At 43.0% G+C, this 22,424-nt stretch overlaps 1 protein-coding gene across 1 annotated transcript in view; it reads left to right on the top strand.

Annotated features, from left to right (window-relative positions):
* Positions 1–819: 819 nt before the first annotated feature.
* abcc3 (ATP-binding cassette, sub-family C (CFTR/MRP), member 3) overlaps positions 820–22,424 on the top strand; it is a gene marked incomplete at its 5' end in the record, with an annotated part of 44,521 nt that continues 22,916 nt past the window's right edge. Inside the window, 6 exons of the mRNA XM_079237537.1 lie at positions 820–855; positions 14,338–14,514; positions 15,570–15,695; positions 16,545–16,682; positions 20,612–20,737; positions 21,016–21,077. Of these exons, the coding sequence (XP_079093663.1) occupies positions 820–855; positions 14,338–14,514; positions 15,570–15,695; positions 16,545–16,682; positions 20,612–20,737; positions 21,016–21,077 (665 nt within the window). The remainder of the gene's footprint in view (positions 856–14,337; positions 14,515–15,569; positions 15,696–16,544; positions 16,683–20,611; positions 20,738–21,015; positions 21,078–22,424) is intronic.

The raw sequence follows: 22,424 nt of genomic DNA, 5'->3' as shown, positions 1-22,424 counted from the left end.
TCATTCAAAAAACACTTGTCTTAATTAATATACGTAATCAACCGGGGAAGTTGTATTGGATATCTATAAGTTGAAGTCGTATTGACCTGCAGTGTCACCCCTTGCGTACAGAATGTTCAGAAAATAAAGGCTTCACATTCCAAAATGTCCGTGATGTATTCCGCGGTACAGACAGACACAGAATGGGTGGGGCCGGGGACCTGTTGCTGTCACCTCTCACACACATGGAGGACTTGAAATACCCCCGAGCCTCGTATACGTGTATTTAATCCGCTTCACCCCGAACCCTCTGCATCCTGCCTGGACCTGGTCCTCAAAGGAAACCTGCCTGGAAACTGCATTCCGCGCTTATAAAACCGTAACGACGTGACTCAGCGAAAAAAGAAGAAGACAGATTTCAAGTTGTTGAGTCATGTGTGTCGTGTTGCGTGTGCTCGTGTCTGAGAGAGAGCGAGGGTGGGCGGGGCCTATCAAGCTGACACCCTGCCTGCCATCACCACAACCTCCCATTCAACTCATTCTTCTCTCCGAGTCGACTCTTCTTTTCCGTCTCTCAGCAGAGCGGAAGGAGCGCAGCGTTTTTCTCCACGGAAACCGAGGCGCCTCAGCAACACGTACCTGGTCTGTGGGGCACGTGACAGTCAGCGAGCGTCTTTCTTTTTCTCTTCTTTTTTCTTCTTCTTTCTGTTCCCCCACGCGAAGGAAACAGGGGAAGCTGGTCGGCGAGAGAGAAAAAATAAGTCGACCGGCAGCGGAGTTAAAGAGCTCTCAGTCGGTTCTCCCCGGTCTCCCGCCCGCCCGACAGAGAGAGAGAGAGAGATGGAGCGGCTGTGCGGACCAGACCTCCCTTTCTGGGTGAGTTCGTTTTCCGCCACTCGCCGCCGTTTGCTCTCCTGGGTTTTCCACGACTGGGCTGTGTGTGTGTGTGTATGTGTGTGTGTTACAAGATACTGTAACTCTATCGGCCGTGTGTATGTGTGCGTGTGTACTATCTAGCAAGCTTGAGCAATGTTATGCCATGCTTTTCTTTTCCGGTTAGCCATTTAGAAGTACAGCAACGGTCATAGCTGACTATAAATAACCCCCTTAATAGCATTTAGTGTGTTAACAAGCTCCCAATTAATGCCGAATTACGTGTCGTTTTCTGTATAGAGAGGCCGGGACACTGTGATGTCCTCGAGGATGAACTGTCAAACGATATAGCTAAATATGAAGGTTTCTGTCGTATTTAGTGTACACCTTCGACGCGATAAGGTCCGTGAACTTTATCTCAGAGTCAGTATACAGTAGCTGCGTCTCTATGAATAATACAGTGATAGTACAGCAGAGATAACAACACCACAAAGTATGAAGTATTCTATCAAAGACACACTTAAGTCTCAATGGGAATATTTCTGTACAGGTGATACAAATAAATACATAAAAGTGACTTCATATCATTGACACATATCATTATCGACAAAATTACCCAAAAGAGATGAATAGCACTATTAGTCACCACACCATGTCAGTAAGTACTATGAGTACTATACGATATGAGAAATGCTATAGGGTATTTGGATAAGGTACTAGCTTGCACACAGACCGGTTAAATCCCAATGGGAATATTATGGAAGTTTTCCGTCCCCCACTTTTCCTTAGAGACCTGGATGATGATGCTCTGTTCATGGTAACTGGTCACGCATAGTGTCTTTCAAAAATAAATAATAATAATGATGTGGGTTTAATCCTGTAAATGGTACAAACGTGGCAAACTGTTGCAATTGCGTTTTCCCCAAAGCCACAAATCCTACCACTGGTTCACATCGACGTCTGATGCAGATTTGCGCAAGTTCTGCCTCGAGACTTCGTCGAGGATTCTTTGAATTCGACGCTTGTGCCAGTTTGTCTTTGGGGAAGTCTGTTTATAGACCAGTTGGCGTGGTAAATCAGTGTTCCTCTCTTGAGGGCTTGGTGTGATATTGTGGGAGGAAAAAAGTGTTGAAGTTTGAAATTTAACGTTAGATACGAACGTGTAACATTTACGACATTAAAAGCCTGATGCATCAACGAAAAAACAAACCAAAAAATGACTTGCCCTCAGTCAGCTTTACTTTTTGGTCACATCCCTGCAGCTGCTTCACAGTAAACCTGTGGCTTTGTGCCATATTGCTCTTAACAGTTTTTTTTTTTTTTGGAGGTTAGATTTCCAGGCTTATCAGTATAACAACACAAACCGTTGTGCTCGTTCGAGCCCCAGGCTGAGGGGCCACTACTACATGGTTTTCTCGGTGCAAATCTCATCAAACCGTCTAGCATTCACGAAGAAGTCGAACTCGCAAGCTTTGAGGCTCTTTGATGTTTCTAAAAGGGGTTAAGAATGTGCACCTGATTTTCCTCCTGCTAGATATCACACCAAGGGCCGGCCTGTAGTTGAGGTCATCTGCGGTGAACTAAACTAGTTGCTGCTGTTTACTTCCACTTCAAACAAACTGGAGGCGGTTGTAATCCCCCAAGCACTCAAAAATGCATGTTCGGTGCGAGTCTGCTTAAACACTAAGGCTTAAGACCAAGGACTTAATTTGCAATCTCATTGTTTGCTAAATATGTTAGATACAACTGGCATCTTTTATCTCCACTTGATAAAAGTTAAAGCTCAAACAAAACTTACGTTTGTAAAGTCAGTGCTCCAATCGCTCCTTGCTTTGGAGGGAAGATTTGTTAACAAGCTTTCAAGCGATAGCCTGAACACAATCTTCACGTAAAAGTGGGCTTTGAAAATCTTGCATATCTGCTAACATGGTTAGCTTGTCACTTTCATGTGACACCTTCAAAAGGTCAAGATCTCTTAGATTTGATCTCCAAAGCACACCAAATTTGAGACCACTCTTGCCAGACAAGAACTTGAAAATTGTTGAATTTGACTTTAGTGCCCGTGTGTCACTAATATGGGGGAGTCTGTGTACAGCACTGTTCCCCACTCCAGGGCTGTGTGATGAAGAGAAAACATGCAGTGTGTTAAATATTATGTAGTAGTATCAGTTTGTAATTTCTTATTTTCTTTGTTGCAAATATTAGGGCTGTGCGGTATACCAGTTCAACTGTATGGCATGAATTTTTCAAATACCATCATACCGATCACTGCTGTTTGGCAGGCAACAACATTTAATGTTCACAGCTTGAAGCTGAAGGCGCAGCAGACCGAGCTACTTACGTCTCATGTTAACTCACTTGACTCATGGTGTGCAAGAAATGACATTGCCAAAATGTATTCTGGGTAAATGACACCGCCCACACAGGAAGACTTTTCTTATGCAGGAAGAAATCTTTTCCTGTGCAGCAAAGTGGGCGGGCTTTACCCATCATGCATTTTGGCAATGTCATTTCTTGCACACCATGAGTCAATTTCTATCCGTGAGACGTAAGTAGCTCAGACCGCTATACACGTATCTGACTGTAAACATTAAATGTTGCTGCCTGCTGAAGAATGACAATAGTAGTTACGCATGCGCCACTAGTATCAAGGGATTCCCCTGGGTCCTAAATTCCTCCAGTTTAGCTCCTTACGTACTATCAAAACAGCTCCTGGCCAGCTGTGAGCGAGTGGTGAATAGCGGTGGCGGTCCTTTTTGGCGTCAATAAATTAATGTGTTTATTTGGGAAAAAAATACTGTGAAACCGCCAGAATCTTACAAAATACCGTGATATGAATTTTTGGCCATACCGCCCAGCCGTAGCAAATATAAATGAAAACGTTGATTCCTGTGCAATAAAATGTTAATTTGTTCTAATTGAATTTTAAGTCCTATCTAATAATGCTGTCCTAATGCACTGCAACCAATATTGCTAAATCTGATTATGTTCTGGATGAATCAATTAATTGTTTGATTTCTAAAATTCCCAAATATAAGGTTTACAGTGGTTTTTTTTTTCATCATCAAGTGTTGATAACGAACATGCTTATTGTTTCACGTGAAAGGTGCGGAGATTGTGTGCGCCGGCATCACTGATGCACTTGTTGTACAGGGTGGGTTAATGTGTCACTCATTAGAGCCACAACAGTAGACCGTGGCATGAATGACATGCAAATGATGGAGCATGTCACCGCTGGATTCTGTGGCTGGCGTGTGACTGACATGACTAGAAGTGATTTGCATGTTGCATGGCGGTCCAAAATATTGTAATTTTAAAGTTCATTTTTGACGTTTGCAAACAGCAGTACAAAGCCCAATAATAACTGTTTGTAAAAATGTTGTAACTCTGAGCATTTCTAGGTAGCCTATAGTCCTTTTTCTCTGCAGGTCCTGTTCAGCAGTGGTCCCAATAATTCATTCAGCTGAAGGGAGAAAAAAACTCTCTAAAGCCCTCGTGGTTCAAACACACTAGTATTTCATAACTATTGCACTAAGTTGATGTGAACTCACCCATTCATTTGAAGAAAACAAACGCATGAATTGACTGTACGCTCCAATTACAAAAGCTTTGAGGAGTGTATTCACAAGGAGGCGTAGCAGTGGAAGTGGACCGAATGTGCAGCAAGCGGAACATACATGAAACGGGCTGACCCCAAACCCATTCATCATCAGCAGTTAATACCGACAATTCAATCCGTCACCGGCAGCTTGGGTTGTCATCGTGTTGATGCTATAAGGTGTTGCATACTAAGTCTGGACAGATTTTCAGGTTTTGCTGCTGTAGGGTGAGGCTAAGGCTGTGCTGAGTGGAAAGTGAAAAAGAGGAAGGTTGCTATTGAAGAAGTTCGAGTCCCGATGACAATGGGGGAGGTGATGGGGCGTTTGGTGGGAAAGTTCAATGCTTCTCAGGAGTTAGAGTGAGTATGTCCGCACTGTGAATAAACATCTGACCACAGGGAAAGTAATAATAGGGTAATGCCTCTACAATGTAACATTTTGTCTTCGATGTAATATTATTGGTCTATCCATTCGTTTATCATACATGTAAATGTCATCTAAAATGTAATCTTACTTCCTTCATTGAATTTTTCTTTAGATAATTGGTCAAAACCCCATGGTGATCAGTGATTGGTCGTTAGGTTCTCTCATTCACAGCTCATTTATGCCTCTGTTTTGGGCAGGTCATTTGGGCTACTTTTAAGAAAATAATTAACATGGTGTGCACAAACAAAAAGTTACTTTATATTCCACTAAATCTGCCCCTCGTCTTCTAATGCCATGTTCACACCGGATGCGGCGCGAATTATCGCGCCGCGTCCACCGCGGAAATTTACTCGCGTGAGTGAAACGAGGGTGTTCACACCAAACGCGAAAAATTGCGGCGCGAAGGGGTTTGTCGCTAGTCTCTCATTTCCGCTATCGACCATGGAATAAATAACCACTAGTTCTGCTTTATACTTGTTGTGGAAGTCCCAAACATGTCGGAACATGAAACGCCCTCGTGTTCGGGTTCATAACATCATCCGTAGCCGCACACAGCTCGGTGAATTTCACCGACTCCTCCAGGAACTGCGTCTCGCGTATCTCCGTAAAACAATACCGATTATGCCATCCATCATGGAAATAACCACCAGTTCTGCATCATACTTTTTGTGTAAATTCCATATATGTCGGAACATCAAACTCCATGGTGTCTGGGTTCATACTATTATCCGTAGTCCCACAACAGCGTCTGAATGAAGCCGCTGTCAGCGCTGGTTCTTTCGGAGCAGCAGCAGTTTAATTCAGGAACGGCAGGACGGCGGTGATGACGGGCGGAGCTTCTCAACGCTGATTCTCAACGCTGATTGGCTGCCGCAGCTTTGCGTCACGCGATTTCTCCGTCGGAGTTGGGAGAATTCAACTAACGTGAATTCGCGCCGCGTCCTTCGCTTTGTTCGCTCCAGGTCAAGCGTTCTGTTCGCGCCGCCTCAAACGCGTCTAGCTCGCCGCCCCGCGAATAAATCGGCAATTCACGTCGCGGTGCGTCTGGATTGACTTTACATGTAATCTGGTCGTGCTGCATCCGGTGTGAACATGGCATAAGAAGTATGATTGAGATTGACAATGTTTAGTGTAATGCTATCTTTTTATTTTAATTATAAATGTGCCACACTTGCTTTTTGACCAGTGTCAGAGAAGTGATAGTGAGTTAAGGGCTGTCCAAAAAGTCGCTAAGTTTAAAGTTGCCAAATCTAGCAAGAAAGCAAGGTGATTTTTATCCGTCCAATTAAATAAAAAAGTAGCCTAAAATCCCTGGCACTCAACCAGCTGCTCCAACATTCTTGTAACATTTTATATTCTCACAGCAAATCCTTAACTGTAGCGTCTATTTCCCAGAGCTGAAAAATGCTCACCAAGCTAAAAAACAAACAGGAATTGAGAATGTTGAAGGGATCCCCCAGCCGTATGACTAAATGTTGCTAAAAATAGAAAGGTGCTTGTGTATGTGAACTACATGATGGCAAAGTGGCAATCTACTTTTCCAAAAAATAATTTTAGATTTGTAGAATAAGGCCTCTCAAACAAACTCTTTCATGTCACCCATATCCAACTGCAGGCTAATCTGTGATTTATTATCCTTCCCATCTGAGTCCCTTCCTCTGTGTTCTGCAACAGTTTTATTGCTTTTCACTTCCAAGTAAGACGGCAAATTCCCTCTAAAGCAGGAAGGAATGTCTATTCAATAGTCCACATTCAATGAGTGGTGTCCAGTACACTGGGAAGAACACAAACATGTGAATAACATTGTTGATGTTTTAACATAACTGAGGTGGTTCGGGCATCTAGTCAGGATGCCTCCTGGACGCCTCCCATTAGAGGTTTTCCAGGCACATCCAACTGGTAGGAGACCCCGGGGAAGTCCCAGGACACGCTGGAGGGATGATATCTCCCGGCTGGCCTTGGAACACCTCGGGATCCCCCAGAATGAGCTGGAAAGTGTTGCGGGTGAGAGGGAAGCCTGGGTCGGCCTGCTGAACCTGCTGCCACCGACCCCCGGATAAGCGGCTGATAATGGATGGATTTTTTAACATTACTAATGTTTTCTAGGGCTGCAACTAACGATTATTTTAATAATTGATTAATCGGTTGATTTATTTTTTCGATTAATCGATGAATCGGATAAAAAAAAACAAAAAAGCATTCATTTCCAACCCTTCATTCAAAAACAGAACTGACAGTGCAAAACATATTCAGAAAGTGCACAAACAGGTTGCTCTGCTCCGCTCTTTTTTCTTCTTCTCCGCGACTTATTTTATGGCGTAATAATCGCGCAACATAACGTTAACTGGCCCTTTGCTAGGTCCTGCCCCTCGAACACAGACTGGTCAATCAACGAAGCATCGGGCCAGCTCAGACCAGGGTACGACAACCATCCAGCGGTGCTCCACAGACTCTCCCGCAGTTGTTTTCCCGATTTTCTTCATTTTCAGGCTGGTTCCGTAGATCTGGTGAAAGTCCCCTTTCACACAGCCCTTTTCAAGGCGGGACTTTACTTACCTGTCTTCTTGTACAATGCCTTTACTTTTATTTATTTCCTATTTACCTTAGTTATGTCACAATGGTGCCTCACATCTTGGAAAATAAAGGTATTTAAAAAAACAAACAATAAGTGGACATTGTGGAAGCAGGCAAATAATTCTCTCATTTTTTATTGTTCTTGATAGTCTTATTTTTTTAAATTTATATTTCACTTATTTATTTTGGCACCTACTGTCTTTTAAATGTCTTTTGCCCTCTTGCAAATGTGTTCTTTTGTAAAGCCATTGAGCTACATCTTTTGAATGAAAAGTGCTCCATAAATGATGTGTATTATTATATTTGATTAGGTATTGCTCACGGATGTTTCTGTTGTGAAGAACTGATCTGACTAATGGCATGACATATCCCCCAAAGCTCCATAATGTTACGTTATTATGTCTCGCCAGTGTCTCCCCAGCTTACATGTCCTGTTAATTAGCTCGGGCTAAATCTGGCGTCTCTGGCTGGTTTGTGTCCGGACAAATGCACTATTGCAGGTTAATTTAAAAATGCAAGAGACAGAGAAACCTTCCATTTAGTTTTCTCTCCCTTTTGTGATGGATTAATGGAGCCAGGCTTTGTCTTCATCAAGCATTAACTTTACAATAGCTTTATCAGGGGCCTGGCTGATAATGAAATGTATTTGATCCATCACAAAACAGAGAGAAAACAGACTGAAGAGATTTCTGCCTGTTACGTCTGAATGTTGTTAGCTGGGGAAGAAAAGGTAACAAAATCCTACCAGCACCTCTAAAGCACATCAATTATTATACAAAAATACATTTTAGTTTTTTTAATCCATACAAAAACAACAACTAGGCTACCTGTTTCCAGTTTTTATTCTAAGCTAAGAAGCTCACTGACTGCTAGTGATTAGCTTAGCTTTACCGTACATATCTGAGAGATTTATCGATCTTTTCATCCAACTCGCAGCTAGAAACCAAATATTTTCCAAAATCAGGTCCTGTTGTTAAGGAGGGGCTCAAACTGTGAAGCTCCTCATCCGAAGGCTGGCATGAGAATGACTTTGGTCAAGCAGACGACTCCACAGGAAGAGCAGTCCGTCAAAGTCTTGCTGTGCTTAGTTGTTTGTAATTCAGTTCGGTGGGTTCCAATGCTCACTGTCGGTCTGCTTCCTACGTGGCCGTGACGTGATACTGCTAATGTAAACTTTCTGCTTCTTCACATTAAAAGCTTTTCATCACTCAGCCTCAGGAATGCTTTTACTGTGAAGCAGGTACGGCAATTATTCATTGTTCGGAGAGCCACTTCATGCCTCCTGGGTTAGTTTTTGACATCATGGATATTTGATATTAGAGGGAAAAACATAGTTTTTCAGTATTTCTACGTTATCGATTAGATTATTATAATTTTGTATTGTGTACAAGTGCAGGCAAGTACATAAACAGATATACGACCCAATAAATTATACAAAGGGATACAAAAAACAACAACAAAGAGGACAAAAGCAAACTGAGGAGAATAACATAGGTTTAGACTGGAGAGTATGAAAGTGAGAGACAGAGGTCAATATAAAGGTATAAGCAGTATAAAGGTGTGCGTGCGTTCATCCATCTTACGTGCCATCTGGTTAATGGGTGAGTGAGGGGGTTAAGTTTGAAATAATGAGACGCATTCCAATCTACACAAATACTGTACATCTATAAATATCCCTATAAACATACATACATACACAGTACCGTTCTGGATTGATTGATGTGAATCTAACAATGACTGCTGATCGCATGTCACCCGATTCCAAAGCCTAACCCCTGTTCACATTGATTCCGTTCATGTGTGTTCATGAAGTCAGGCGTTAGCGATAGCCCCGGGGCTCTGGAACCATCTTTTGATACCAGCTAGGTGCTATGCAACAATCCCAACTCAACATCATAAGGTTAGCGCTCTCTGTTTCATCATCCAGAGGATTTGTTTCAGACTCCCTGTTCTTTTCACTGTCGGGTCTCAACCCGGCCGACTGAAGTAATCTTCCCGTCACAGCCCGCTGGCTGTAATAGCAAACCGCCTCACCCCTTTTTTCTTTTTTTTAATCTCACCTTTTGTTGAAGTTTCAGGTTTCAAGTGTAGCGATAACCGCCTGAAAGTCTGGGAAATGGAATAAAGGGTAGCCACTATGCATTTCGTGAGAGTGTGTTAAGAGCAGCTTTTCTTTTCTTTTTCATGATTATCAGTTAAAGTCTGTTTTGGTTGTGAATGCTGGTATCAGCCGATGCCTTTTGTATTTTTTAAAGGGAGGGACCACAGTCTTTCATAGCAACCAAATGAGCTTACAAATGGCAGCCTTTATTTTCTCCCCTCATCCATGGAGACAATCTCCCGTTTTCACATTCAGAATATCTGCAGGAAAATGTTTGAAAAGTTCCCCCGTTGTCACGTATTCTCACATGAACGCTCTATTTGAAAAGCGAGCCATGGCAGAAGCTAATTAAACCACGTCTTGTGAACATTTAAGTGCCCTTTGTCACCCAGATAAGAAAGAAAAGAAAAATTTCCTCGTCTGGTGCGGCCATTTATTAAACATGGTATTTGCTCGCTGCCTTTTCTCCCCAGTGTGCAGGGGGGGAGATAACTGAATACTTTTAAATTTGACATTTACTTTTCTATGCGGGCTGAGATAGGGTTGTGTGAAAAACGATGATGAAAAACCTGGAAAAGTCATGGAATACAAAAGTAATTTCCAGGCCTGGAGAAAAATAATCAAACCCAGATAACAAACAAAACTTGAATGGTGTGAGTCCAACCTGAGTCACAGCTGGAGCTTCCTCTAAGGTGTGGTTTATAATCTGCAGCCTGCAAAACGTGGACTGTGTAGTAAAACATGGGAGAGGCAGCAGGAGCTAGGCTCCAGGCTGCTGCAGCTTTGGCTTCGGCACGATTCAACTGTCAATCACAGGCCTTTTTCCCCCCGCGTTGACAAACGTTACACCCGCTGCCAGCGGCAGCACTTCCCTCTCGTCCGCCGTCGAACGAGGATCCGTTTTGTATGCACATTAATAGTCCTGCCTCTACATGTGAAGACACAAACCAGCTTTTTCAGGTCCTACTTCCCGTTTCAGAGAATGTATGCTCATGGACATTTGCTTATGAAAATTGGTGGTAGACCGTACAAACACAAATAAAGTGCTGTCGGCTTGGCTGCTCAGGCTGGCATGAGGGAAGGAGGGAAGACAAAAAATGAAACATAAAACCAGGAAATATATTTTGTCAACCACATTTGCAATGAAAACACTGCATTACTTTCAACAAATATACAGAGTGTCACAAACCGGGACGCACGGCCATGACAAAAGTAGGGGGATATACACAAGTGGGTAGTTTAACAAAAAGGGTTTTCATGGAAGGCTAAACTGTGGAGTGTGGAGTCAGTACATTCAGGAGTGGATGTGAGTGCATGAGTGGAAAGTGGGTATGTAGTGTTGTATAGTGTAGAGACAAACCATAATCTTGAATTCATAGCCAAACAGGTATCTCAGACCAGAGGGCATTTTAAGAGCATGCACTTGCACACAAGGCCTATGTGTTTCCAGTGCCGCTAATTAGCACAGGTGTCCCCACTCTCCTGAGGACCCTCTGCCACGCCCACCTGCAACCCTGCAGGGACAACGGCCAGTCGCAGAGTGGGTTGTCACAAGAGGCAAAAGGAGCATGAGTATGTCCTTTTTGGCTCCAGTCTAGTGTTAAAGACAGGTATTTACTGGATTAGTTGGTTATTCGTGAAAAATGAAGTATCCCAGAGCACAAGGAAACCCAATAAAATACCAGAATATTGAATAAGGCCAATTCTTACATTTGAAAAAGGAATACTTCGGATGCTTTCATTGTTTTTTTATTTTTATTATTCTTATCCGACTACTACTCCTCTTTAATGATGCACCTGATTTTACATTTATTTTTTTACCTCAACATCACCACCCTCAAGGCTCCTTGACCGATAGTGCAGCACCCCCTATTTTCTCTCACCTACCAGTACCTCCAAAGCACCCTGACTAACCCGTCTTTTAACCTGGGGATGGATGCATGAGGGGTTGTATTTCTGACAAATGGAGAAATGGGCGTGTTCAGAATCGGTAGTACAGTATTCACGCAGCTAGAATGGGAGGGAAATATCTAATTGTGCTAACCTGGTTCACATTATGCAGCCATCACGTCAAAAGCTATTTGCATAATGGCTTTAATGTATGAGATATGTGATATGTTTGTGGAATGTGATTTTAAAATCTCCCCAGTTTACCTCCTCAACAAACAGCATTTTATCAAGTGACGCTCCACACATATTCGTCACACTTGACGAATATGTGTGTACCAGATCTGTCAGTTAGCTATGCAACAGTTACACCTAGCAAGTACTCTGTTAATATTTAGCAACAACTCATACATTCTCTCCATGGGAACTAGTTTGTGTGGCGCAGTTAAATGTAGATGTGGAAGCACTTGCTAAAAATGGAAGAAAATACAATGTATTTATTAGTCTTAGTGTAGGATCTTAGTGTTTATTCAATAATCTGTCCCACATGCACAACACGCACACACACACACACCAGCAACGAGCAATTACCCGTCACCTCCTTACCGCCGCAACACTTTCACTCACACACTTATTAGCCCATGATTCATGCAAGTGGGTGTGGCGGTGCATCTAGCAGCTGTGTTTATCTTAGTTCCATCTGTGGGTGGGCCCACATCAGCGTTTGTCCAGGGGCGCACGGGAACCGCTGTGTCACTGCGATGCATGTTTACTTTACCTTCCTCCTCCGGATGTCCTCTGGATCACTCGGTCATTGTCCCACTGCAGCAAAATAAATGAATCACACTGTTTTCGTACAATGTCGTGGAGAAGTTTGACACAAGTTGTCTTACACAATCTTCTTAACCTTGGGGAACCCCAAGATCGTGTTTTCTGCTCCCTGCATGCTTTTGTTTCTATTTTCAAGGAAGCAGCAGAAGTGACCCAGATTGATTAAAGTGCTCAAGTTAGGCCAGGCGTGTGGTTCCCCTTCCCCCTGAGCGAATCGCACATAAACCTGTGCTTGATTCGGGACCCTCCGGCAGCAGCCAGCCCGCCGATGACAGACCCCCATTTGCTGCTGCCCTTGACCTCTCCTTCGGCCAACACCGACACCCCCACTCTGCTGACGACGTATGACCGAGAGAACCAGAACCAGGGTTGTGCAGGGCAGACCATCGGACTCTGCCGCGATGAAACAAAAGGTTTTCTCATACCTGCAAACGAAAATTGACGTTTTGAAATGAAAATATGTCATGCAAGTGAATCGTGTAGATCCGAAGAGTTTTTGTTTTCTGGAGGGGGGGTCAACTGGCCGCCCAGCGTTTCTGAGATTGGAGTGAGACACGGAAAAAATCTGATGTTGTGATCTTCGCAAATAGAAGATCTTTGATGTGTCGAGTCTTGGCCAATCAGCGTTAAGATGTCTACAGCGGCTTCATTTCCCTCAAACTTGTTTTTTAATAGCAAGCTAGTCAGCTAGCTAGCACGTTAGTTAACGTTGTTGGGAGAGACAGCGAGTGAGATTACTGGCAGCGGCGAGTCCATGGCAGCGCGTGGGAGGCGTCAAGGTGCAGGAGAGCGCCGAGTCAACGGCACTGGCAGTTCTACCTACCGACACCTGACTACATATAAGGAGAGGACATTTTTTTATAAAAAAAACAAGTGGCCGAAATGAGTTTCCTCTGTAGGGTGGCTGGGCTCCTGTTTATATTCAAGTTTTAAGATCTACGTGTAGAAAAGTGTATCCTCCAGTTAATCAGAATCATTACATACCGGTAGTTATGTGGTTATAATTGCTGTTACACAGAGAGGTGTGCATGTTCAGGTTTACATGGTGGAAAGATTATTCCAGTGTTTATCTTAGACCAACAGTGCCGTCTCCTCAAAGTAAAGTGGTATAACAATATGACATAATATGGTCAAAATAAAAAGGCTGGTACATTTGACATATTATGGCATAAAAGTGTAATATTATGAAGTGAAATGTAATAGTAGCAAAACAATATTCAGTATAGTACAGCAGTATTGCATATTGTAAGTATTAAGTCTCCAAAAATACATATATACATACATATATATATATATATATATATATACGTATGTATATATATATATATATATATATATATATATATATATATATATATATATATATATATATATATATATATATATATTTGTACACTTAGGAATTGACAAAAGAAGAAGAAAAACCATAATGATCCCGTTGCCGCTGTTCGTCACTGACTCTCCGTCACTGCCCCCCCTCCGCTGTCACCCTTTTCACCCCTTTTGAGTTTGCAGGTATGTTTTCTAACGGGGACTCTGGTGTGGAAAACATGACCGCTTTTGTCCACAGAATGAATTCCTCCTTATAGCCTTAATACACCTGACAGACAGCTGCAATAAGTGTCTGATTGGATTAATTCAGGAAGAGAACATAGTATCACAGTTTTATCACATGCACTCCATGATACTATGGAGTGCATACAGATATGCACTCCAATTAGTCACACATTTTCATTCCTTCGCCTCCATTCAGTGATAGGAGCGGTGGAATTTGATGTGCTGCAGCCAGCCCCCCCAAAGAGAAACAACCTGGGAATGTTGGACGGGCTGTTTGATTTGCTTCCCTTTCCATCATGGAAATCCAGTTCCTCCCTAAAGGGTAAACACCGTCAAAGTGTTTACAAATTTCTCCTCAACGAAAACATCCGGTCTGATGAACTGGTGGTGGTGGTGTGGGGATGTCGGAGGAGCCCTGATGCATTGTTTAAAGTGCGAGTCTGAGTCAGTGGGACGGTTTAGATGGCATGTAAGCGAATGTGCCGCTCCCCATGTTGTGTGTCTTCGCAGGAAGCCAACCAGACGCTCCACACAGATCGGCCCGACCTCCCGGAGTGTTTCCAGCTCTCTGTCCTGTCATGGCTGCCGTGTGTCTACCTGTGGGCCGTCTGCCCCATCTACCTCTTCTATCTCAAGAGGAGCCACAAAGGCTACATCATGATGTCCATCATGAACAGATTTAAAACGGTGAGAAGATCTTGTATATTTTAACACTGTGTCCTCTAAAGCTCTGACTCGTGTGGTTGATACCGGCCACTCCGCGCCGTCCACTTGTGTCATGAGTACAGTTGGTTGATGGGTTCTTCATTGGCCTGGCTCCAAAATAGTTAGTTTTACTTTGAAGATGAACTAGTCATTGTGATGTCACATACTGTTTTGAAGCCTAAAGTTTGCCGATTTCGCTGTCGCCATCTTGTTTTTTGCAACCGATGAACGGAAGTGACCATATTTGTAATGCAGAGGAGTGACGTAGAGACGTCTCTAGTAGCGGCAGCAACCTGTCAATCACAGTGGCCCCGCCCTATAGCATACTCCGATTTATGGTCTATTTTTAATTTCTTTTTACATTTCTCTAAATGGGCCATAATTTACTAAATTAAAATTAAAAATTAAAAAACATCCTGCTGTATTGAAGAAAACTAGTAATAGAGACCATAAACTCATGTTTACAATGTTTACTGAGGTAATAAATCAAGAGAGAAGTAGAGTCAATTTCCTATAGACTTCTATATAATCTGACTTATTTTTGCAACCGGAGTCGTCGCCCCCTGATGGCCAGGAGAGAGAATGCAAGTTCTAAGACACTTCTGCATCGACTTCACTCGGCAGAACCAGAGGTTGCCGCCTGGTTGCAACGTTAGTAAATCCAGCAGCATGAAGTCAATGAGCCGCCGCCCCGCTGCTGAAGAGATTGCTGTTGGCATTCATATTTAAATTTGATCTGAGCGTGTCCATATTGCACCGACTTAGTCCTCAGCAATCCACATGTATCTTGTAAAGTAGGTCGTATGAAGCATTCTTGAGATATGTGAAGGACCCATACACACACAGATTTGCTTTATAGTCAGATTTGACTTTAAATGCAAATGGTAATTACTAACCTCTGAACAATGAGCACAGGAAAATCCCCCCCAATGTTTTAGATAGATCACTGGCCAGTTAATCATCTCCATTCCTTCCCTCTTACAGTCTTTACCGTCTGTTTTTAATATTTTCTCTTCCCTCTCTGTGTCTGCCCTCAGGTGTTTGGCTTGTTGTTGTGGATTTTGTGTTGGACCGATCTTTTCTACACATTCCACGAGCTTCGGCAGGGTCACACCCAGCCACCCATCTACTTCATCACCCCGCTTGTCGTGGGCATGACCATGGTGCGGGATATGTCCACCCTAAAACAGTTGCCTCTTTTTAGGTTTCGTAAGAAGATTCTGGTTTTATAATCGAATGCTCCTCTGCCCTCTGTTAAATATTTCATACCTTTTTTTTTAAGAATAATTGTTGGCCTTGGTAGCTTGGAGGCCTTGGAAACTATACAAACAATGTTTGCATACAAATGGTATACAATTGTCAGTTACAGCAGTTAATATGCCCCAAAATGTCCATATATACCTTTTTTTAATGGGACGTAAATCGAATAGCGCATTTGGAATATGACTTTACAAGTGATCTTCCTTGATCTCTCCGGAGCTGTCTCACCACCACCCACAATGTAATTAATTTGTTTCTAGCCGCGAGCAACTTCTCCATTTCCTTTGTAGGTAACAAATGCTTACGCGTATTAAGGCTGTCAAAAATATGAGCAAGTGACGCAATGGTTTGTGTCGGTATGTCTATTTTATGATATGTATTTGAAAATATCTACATTGCAAAATAAACAAACAGAATACTGTTCTTTTGTCATAAAAACCTAATCGAGAGACCGGAGTCGCCTGCATGCCAGGCAGACAGTTAAGGTGGTGCTGCTTTAATTTTTTTATATACTTGAGGAGAGCTCGTCTATAGTTCTCCTGAGGGCTACGTCGGGTTAAAAAAACAATAACAGATAAGCTCGTCCCACGGGGCTGTTTGACGGGGGAGCTGCAGTCAGCGTGAAACCCTTAGCCAGTCAGACTGCGGTTTACCTTACATCCCCTCTGTGAGTCTGTCCCGGCTAATCTAACTCAGCCTCTCCCTTCTGGCCACCCATTCCTCCCCCCCTCTCCCTCCTTCCTCCCTCTCAGCTGTTGGCCACGTTTCTGATCCAGTTTGAGAGGTTACGCGGGGTCCAGTCCTCAGGGGTCCTCTTCATCTTCTGGTTCCTGTCTGTGCTGTGTGCCGTCGTGCCTTTCCGCTCCAAGATCCTACAGGCCTCCAGCCAGGTGAGAACACGCCTAGGGACCTCAAATGCCTCTTCACCTGTCTGTCATCGCCCTTTTCATCTCTCCTCCCTCACCGCCCCTTCTTAGCTGCGATTTCATTGTCCCCTTACCTACATGTACTTTTTGTACTTTGGTCTTGTTCTTCATCCCAGTTGTCTGTCACTTATACTCCTTGGTGTTCTTCAGGTTTAAAGACTACTTCATCAGTAAGCTCTCTCCCTTCCCCCATCTTGTTGTCTCAGGAGTTGGTATGAAGCTTACAGTGAGTGGATGTTTTGCAGAGGTCAGCCCAGGACACCGCTAAGCGGAGAGAGGGAATAGTAGGCTTGTTGTTTCACTGCAATAGCGTATTTATCTCACCTCTAGTGCTGTAGCACACTGCAAACAAACCCCGACAGGAGATCAGCCGGTGTATAAAGTGAGAGGCTGGAGAAGATATGCTCAGCAGCAGGCAACATGGAAGAACAAGAAAATAAATGGGAATGTATCGGAAGCGGCCCCAAAATACAATATTAATATTTCCATGGGGGTTGATTGAAGTTGTTGAGTAAGACCTCTGACCCGGTTGATTACTTGGCTCGTGTTGGGAATTCTGGCTACCAGAACTGTAAAGCTCTAATCTACCATAACTACAGGACTCCTAATTGGTGACCTATTAATCATTTCTGCTTTAAGGCTGAAGAGCGTTTTCAAGAAAGAAAAGGTTAACGTTCAGCTGTTGTAATCAATATTTTTTTTTTTATCTCACCAATGGATCCCGTGACTACTTGTATGTAAAAGGGATAATTTGTAGTGATGAGCTCCTCGAGCATTGTAGCGTCTTTCTTTCTTTGTTTTTATTGCTCCCAACCTTACGGTTCTGGATCCGTCTCGCTGCTCTCATCAGCGTTGTCTCCAACCGTTTTCAGGGAAAAGCCTTGAAACCCGCTGTAAACTTTATGTCCAGCACCAAATGGAAGACATTTTACAGTCAGTAATTTTGGGTTCACGGTGGAGATGGTTTAGGCTTAGATAACTTTACCAATGCAATAGCAATTGTGTGCAAAAATGTGCGATGGGAACGGTGGAAGGTTGGTCCGGTGAAGGATGTGGCTGTTTTCATAAGGATGGCAGTCTTCTTGCGTAGTGCTCTCTTATATAATTCCTAATTATAAGAGAACCCCGCACAATTCTGTTGGGTCTTTGCTCCATTAGGGACACTTGCTGACTTGCTCAACAAAGTGCGAGCAAGAGCATGTAAAAACACTCGACCAGATGTAAAAGAAATGCAAAGTCATCATGATAGAGCCACACAGTGAGGCTAAAACTACAGCTGGCTGTAAGATCTTTGTTCATCAAGTCCTACACTATCCAGGTGTGGGCGAATTTATTTTAAACGCCTATCCAGCCTGCAGGTGTGTGCCTGAGTGCAACAGTTGCTGTCACAGATGAGTTGCTTTTGTTTTAGTTCTTTTGTTCCACATGATGGATGGCATTTGGCATTCTCCCAAAGCTTTTAGCTTTCTTTGTTAATGCCCCAAGTAAATACCTCAAACCCAAATGTGAGGTAAATGAGAATTCATGTTTAAAAGTCGTCTTGAGGATGTTTTGTAGCTGCTATCGTGATAAAAGTAGGACCAACCCCAGACAGTCATACAGCAGGCAGCCAGACGTGGAGGCAGAGCATCAAGCGGCCATGTGTTGAGGTCAGCCCAGGCAACTGCACAACTGCGCTGCTGTAATCTCGTTGATCCAGGAAATTAGCCCACTAGCAAGTTTGATTCAGGAAAAGTGAAGGGATTCCGCGCCTCTTTTGTTAATCGCGTTCAGCTGCTTTAGACGTTTGTGAGGAAAAGTGCGTGGCTTCCCGTGTGTGTGTGCGTGTGTGTGTGTGTATGTGTGTGCGTGTGCGTGTTGTGTGCCTTGTGAGTATTGTTGTTGTGAGAACTCAAATGAATGATTGAATTTGACCTTTGGTACATTTGCATGAAACGCATCTCAACAGTGTTGTTAATTATTGATGTAGTTTGATTAAGGTGTTTACAGTAGACTCATTCCCCCAATAGATGTGAAGCAACATAAACTCAAGCTCTGTTCCATGTTGCAATGCTGAGGTTTTGCTTTAAGAATCAGCTATATTTGTACTCACTGGTACAGCAACTCAATTGCCACAGGATGATCGACAAAGTAGATCCTCTGAATTTTCACTACCGCCATCATCAGGTCAAAATGTTCTGCCCTACAACTATTAGATGGATTGCTGTGACATTTTGTACAGAATTCCATTGACAATGACGGTTTTGGGTGCGGTGTTTTGAGGATTATTGGATAGATTGCTCTGACATTTGTGTGTGGTTAGTTGTACACCAGCGTATCTCTGGCCAATGGGAGGCCGTTAGATCCCGGGCTGCGCTAGATGACCTCAGTACCCGCAACAGTATTCAACAGGATATAAAAAACTGTAATGTTAGTGAAACTTGACTCAATCCATTCAACCATGACTTAATTTCTATATACTGAGCTGACAGAGTAAATGACTATGGCAAGATCAAATCAGACGTGTGCTTCATAGTGAATAATGTTACTGCACAAATTGAAGGCGCTGGTGTGATTGCGTTAACACGAGCCACAGCATTAACATAAATGGCTAGCAACTTACTAGCTTGTTAGCTTTGGCAAGCTAGGTAGCTTCGACCTAGGTGAGCGCGTTTCAGCGACCTGGCTTCATTTAGTCTACCTCAGCTCAATCTACTTTCCACCTCGTTGCCCATTTTTCGATTATTTTGTGTCGTCACTGCCAAGATGGCGACGGCTGGAGCACTTTGAGCTTCACTTTGGTTCTTCAGAAACCTACGCGTTAGGTCACAGAGACTATGTCCATATTTTCTACAATGGCTACAAAAGAACAATAAATGCTTGCATATGTCTGAAACTAGGGCTGTGCGGTATACCGGTTTCAGATTTCCATACAGTATGAATTTTTCATATACCGTCATACAAGTGGTTACACGTAACAACTGTTGTTGCGCTACGGCGGTCAACTAGACAGCGGTGCCGTCAACAAGCCGTGCATAACCGCATGAACAGCAGGCAGCAACATTATTTTTTTACAGTTGAGTACTGGAGCGCAGTGGAGCTACTTAGCTGTCAGGGTAACTTGGTTCACTTATGGTTCAAAATTACACGGCCAAATTGAATGCTGGGAAGTTGGGCGGCGAACAGCTGTTTGTGTGGCGTGTCTTCCGGTCTGTCTCTTCCTGTTTTTTTTGTGCGCGAACTCTACCCAGAATGCAATTCGGCGCTGTAATTTTATAACATGTGTGAACCATGACTGAGCCCAGTTACACTGACAGGTAAGAAGCTCCACTGCGCTCCCAGTATTAAACTGTAAAAAGTCAATGTTGCTGCCTGCTGTTGTTGCGGCTATGATGGCTCGCTGACAGTACTGCTGTCTTGTTGACTGGTGCTGTTAATGGAATCAATGTGTTTACTTGTTTAAGAAAATATGCACCGTGAAACCGCCAGAATCTTACAAAATACTGTGATATGAATTTTTGCCCATACCGCACAGCCCTATCTGAAACCTAAATATGCAAATGACATACTATTTCTGGAGAAATATTACAATATGCAAACACTTTTCACTACGCCAGCATGAATTTACCACGATGCAATGCGGTAGTAACAGCAATGGCAATGGCTTCCACTTTACTTGGACTCTATATGTGCCGCCATGATATATATCATTTTTTTATTGTCTTAATGTCATAATCTTCCCTTCACTTTTAAAAAGAAGACCATTCAGATGCTAGCGTGACAAAAATAAAACTACAACATTTCAGCACTCGATTGGCCTAATTTGCCTACATGTAAATGTACTGTTTGACAGGGGATGCTTGTATGTTCAAACTCACTTCTTTGTATGTGTCTTTGTTTTTTTTACATTTCAGAACGAAGTGACCGACAAGCTGCGATTCACCACGTTCTACTTATACTTCGGCCTGGCGGTCTGTGAGCTGATCCTCTGCTGCTTTAATGAGAAACCTCCTCTCTTCTCCAATGTTGTCACAGACCCTGTGAGTTATGCGTCCCGCTGCGGCATCCACTCGACATGAAGCGCGTGTGTGCGTTATTCGTGAGAACATCTTTTATTCCTGCCGACACTGTATTCAGTGTCCCGAGTGGTTGAAAGTCTGGAGTGGGCGCTTTGGGGCCGCTCCGTGCTTGATCAAGCAGGTCACATACCATTCACACACACAGCAAATACGGTTGTTAATGGCTGCTCCCAGAAGTATGTCATCCTTATCCTTGTTTAACCTCTCTATTTGTCTGGACATTTTCCCATTTTTCTTAGAATCCCTGCCCGGAAACCACAGCAGGATTTCTCTCCACCATAACGTTCTGGTGGTTTACAAGGTGGGTTCACTTTGCTATCTGCACATCACTGAATCATCCATAGACCCCCACTATACTGTGAATATATAAGGATTACAAAGTAAATGAAATACTAGATAAAAAAATATTATGAAGCTAATAATAATAATATGGACTCTTTTTCAAAATACGCTTTTTTAATGTAACATTTCAAAAAGTAATGTTATTATATGTCACTGTCATGACAGTCACCACCCTTCACCTTTCAGCTAATGTACCCCTAAACACCACAGGATTTTTAGAAGTGCAAAGGCAATAAGTAAAAAGATAACGTTAGAGTTTACTTCCACAGCTATAAACAAAATACAGCATGGTTGCATGACTTCACGTCACCGCCACTAATGGCGGACTAGTGTTTGCCGTGATGACGTTTAGTAGTTTCATTTAGCCAAGTGTTAGCTTAGTTTTTTAAAGATGCGTAAAAGCTTCAAAATTCAACTGTGGAGTATTAACTGACATATGTTAGGTTGAAGAACAAAACGTTGAGATCCCTGGTCTAAAAAGCTTATGTCAACCACAGACCTTGTTTCAGGAATCTAACCAAAAACCTGTTCATAAAACCTGTGTAAGGGTTCGGTTATGGCTGGATCCAAGCACAGACACGGGGACAGCAAGATTGGGTGAAGGTAATGGGTTTATTGACAGAACACTGATGGTATGGTAGGACGGTGAGTGCAGGCAGAGCGGTGAGGTGGCGACTGAGCAGGAGTGCAGGTACGGGAATCCTGCTCACTAAAACCAGAAGTGCTCACTAATTTCTGTGTTTTAGGACTCCTTTCTGCAGCACTAAAGGCCTAGCAAATGTAGCTCTTGTTAGCTAGAGCAACAATGCCGAAGTATTTCTGAAATAACCAGCTAGAAGCTGCTGCTGTATTAAACACAGACACAGTAAATAACCTCTCTTTTAGTTTAGCTTAACAAGTCTGCACATGCTACCTACCTAACGCCTAACTAGCTAGGCTAGGTTGCAAGCTTGGATTGTTCCTCAAAGTGAATAGTTAGCTAAATTTAGCTTTAGCGTAGAGACAGTATTTTTGATTTATTCTCTGAGGAACATCTCTAGAATCAAAACACTGCTGAGATAGCTTTGAAGTATCCAGCTAGCTGTTGCTTTTAAAGCTAACGATTTGATGCTGAGGAATAGTATAAACTTGCAACTTCGCCTAACTAGTTAGCTGGCTATTTAGCATGCAGCTTTGTTAAGATACATGAGTAAGATGTTTTTGTATGTGTGCTGTCTTTATTTACAGTTTTTACTTGGTTGATTTAAAATAATTTGGCAGTGTTGTTGCCTTAGCTAACGGGAGCTAGCTGGCTAAGTTTGGTAGT

The sequence above is a fragment of the Taurulus bubalis genome (assembly GCF_910589615.1).
Source record: "Taurulus bubalis genome assembly, chromosome: 2".
Taxonomy (NCBI): Eukaryota; Metazoa; Chordata; class Actinopteri; order Perciformes; family Cottidae; genus Taurulus; species Taurulus bubalis.
This window is presented reverse-complemented; position numbering and strand designations above follow the sequence as displayed.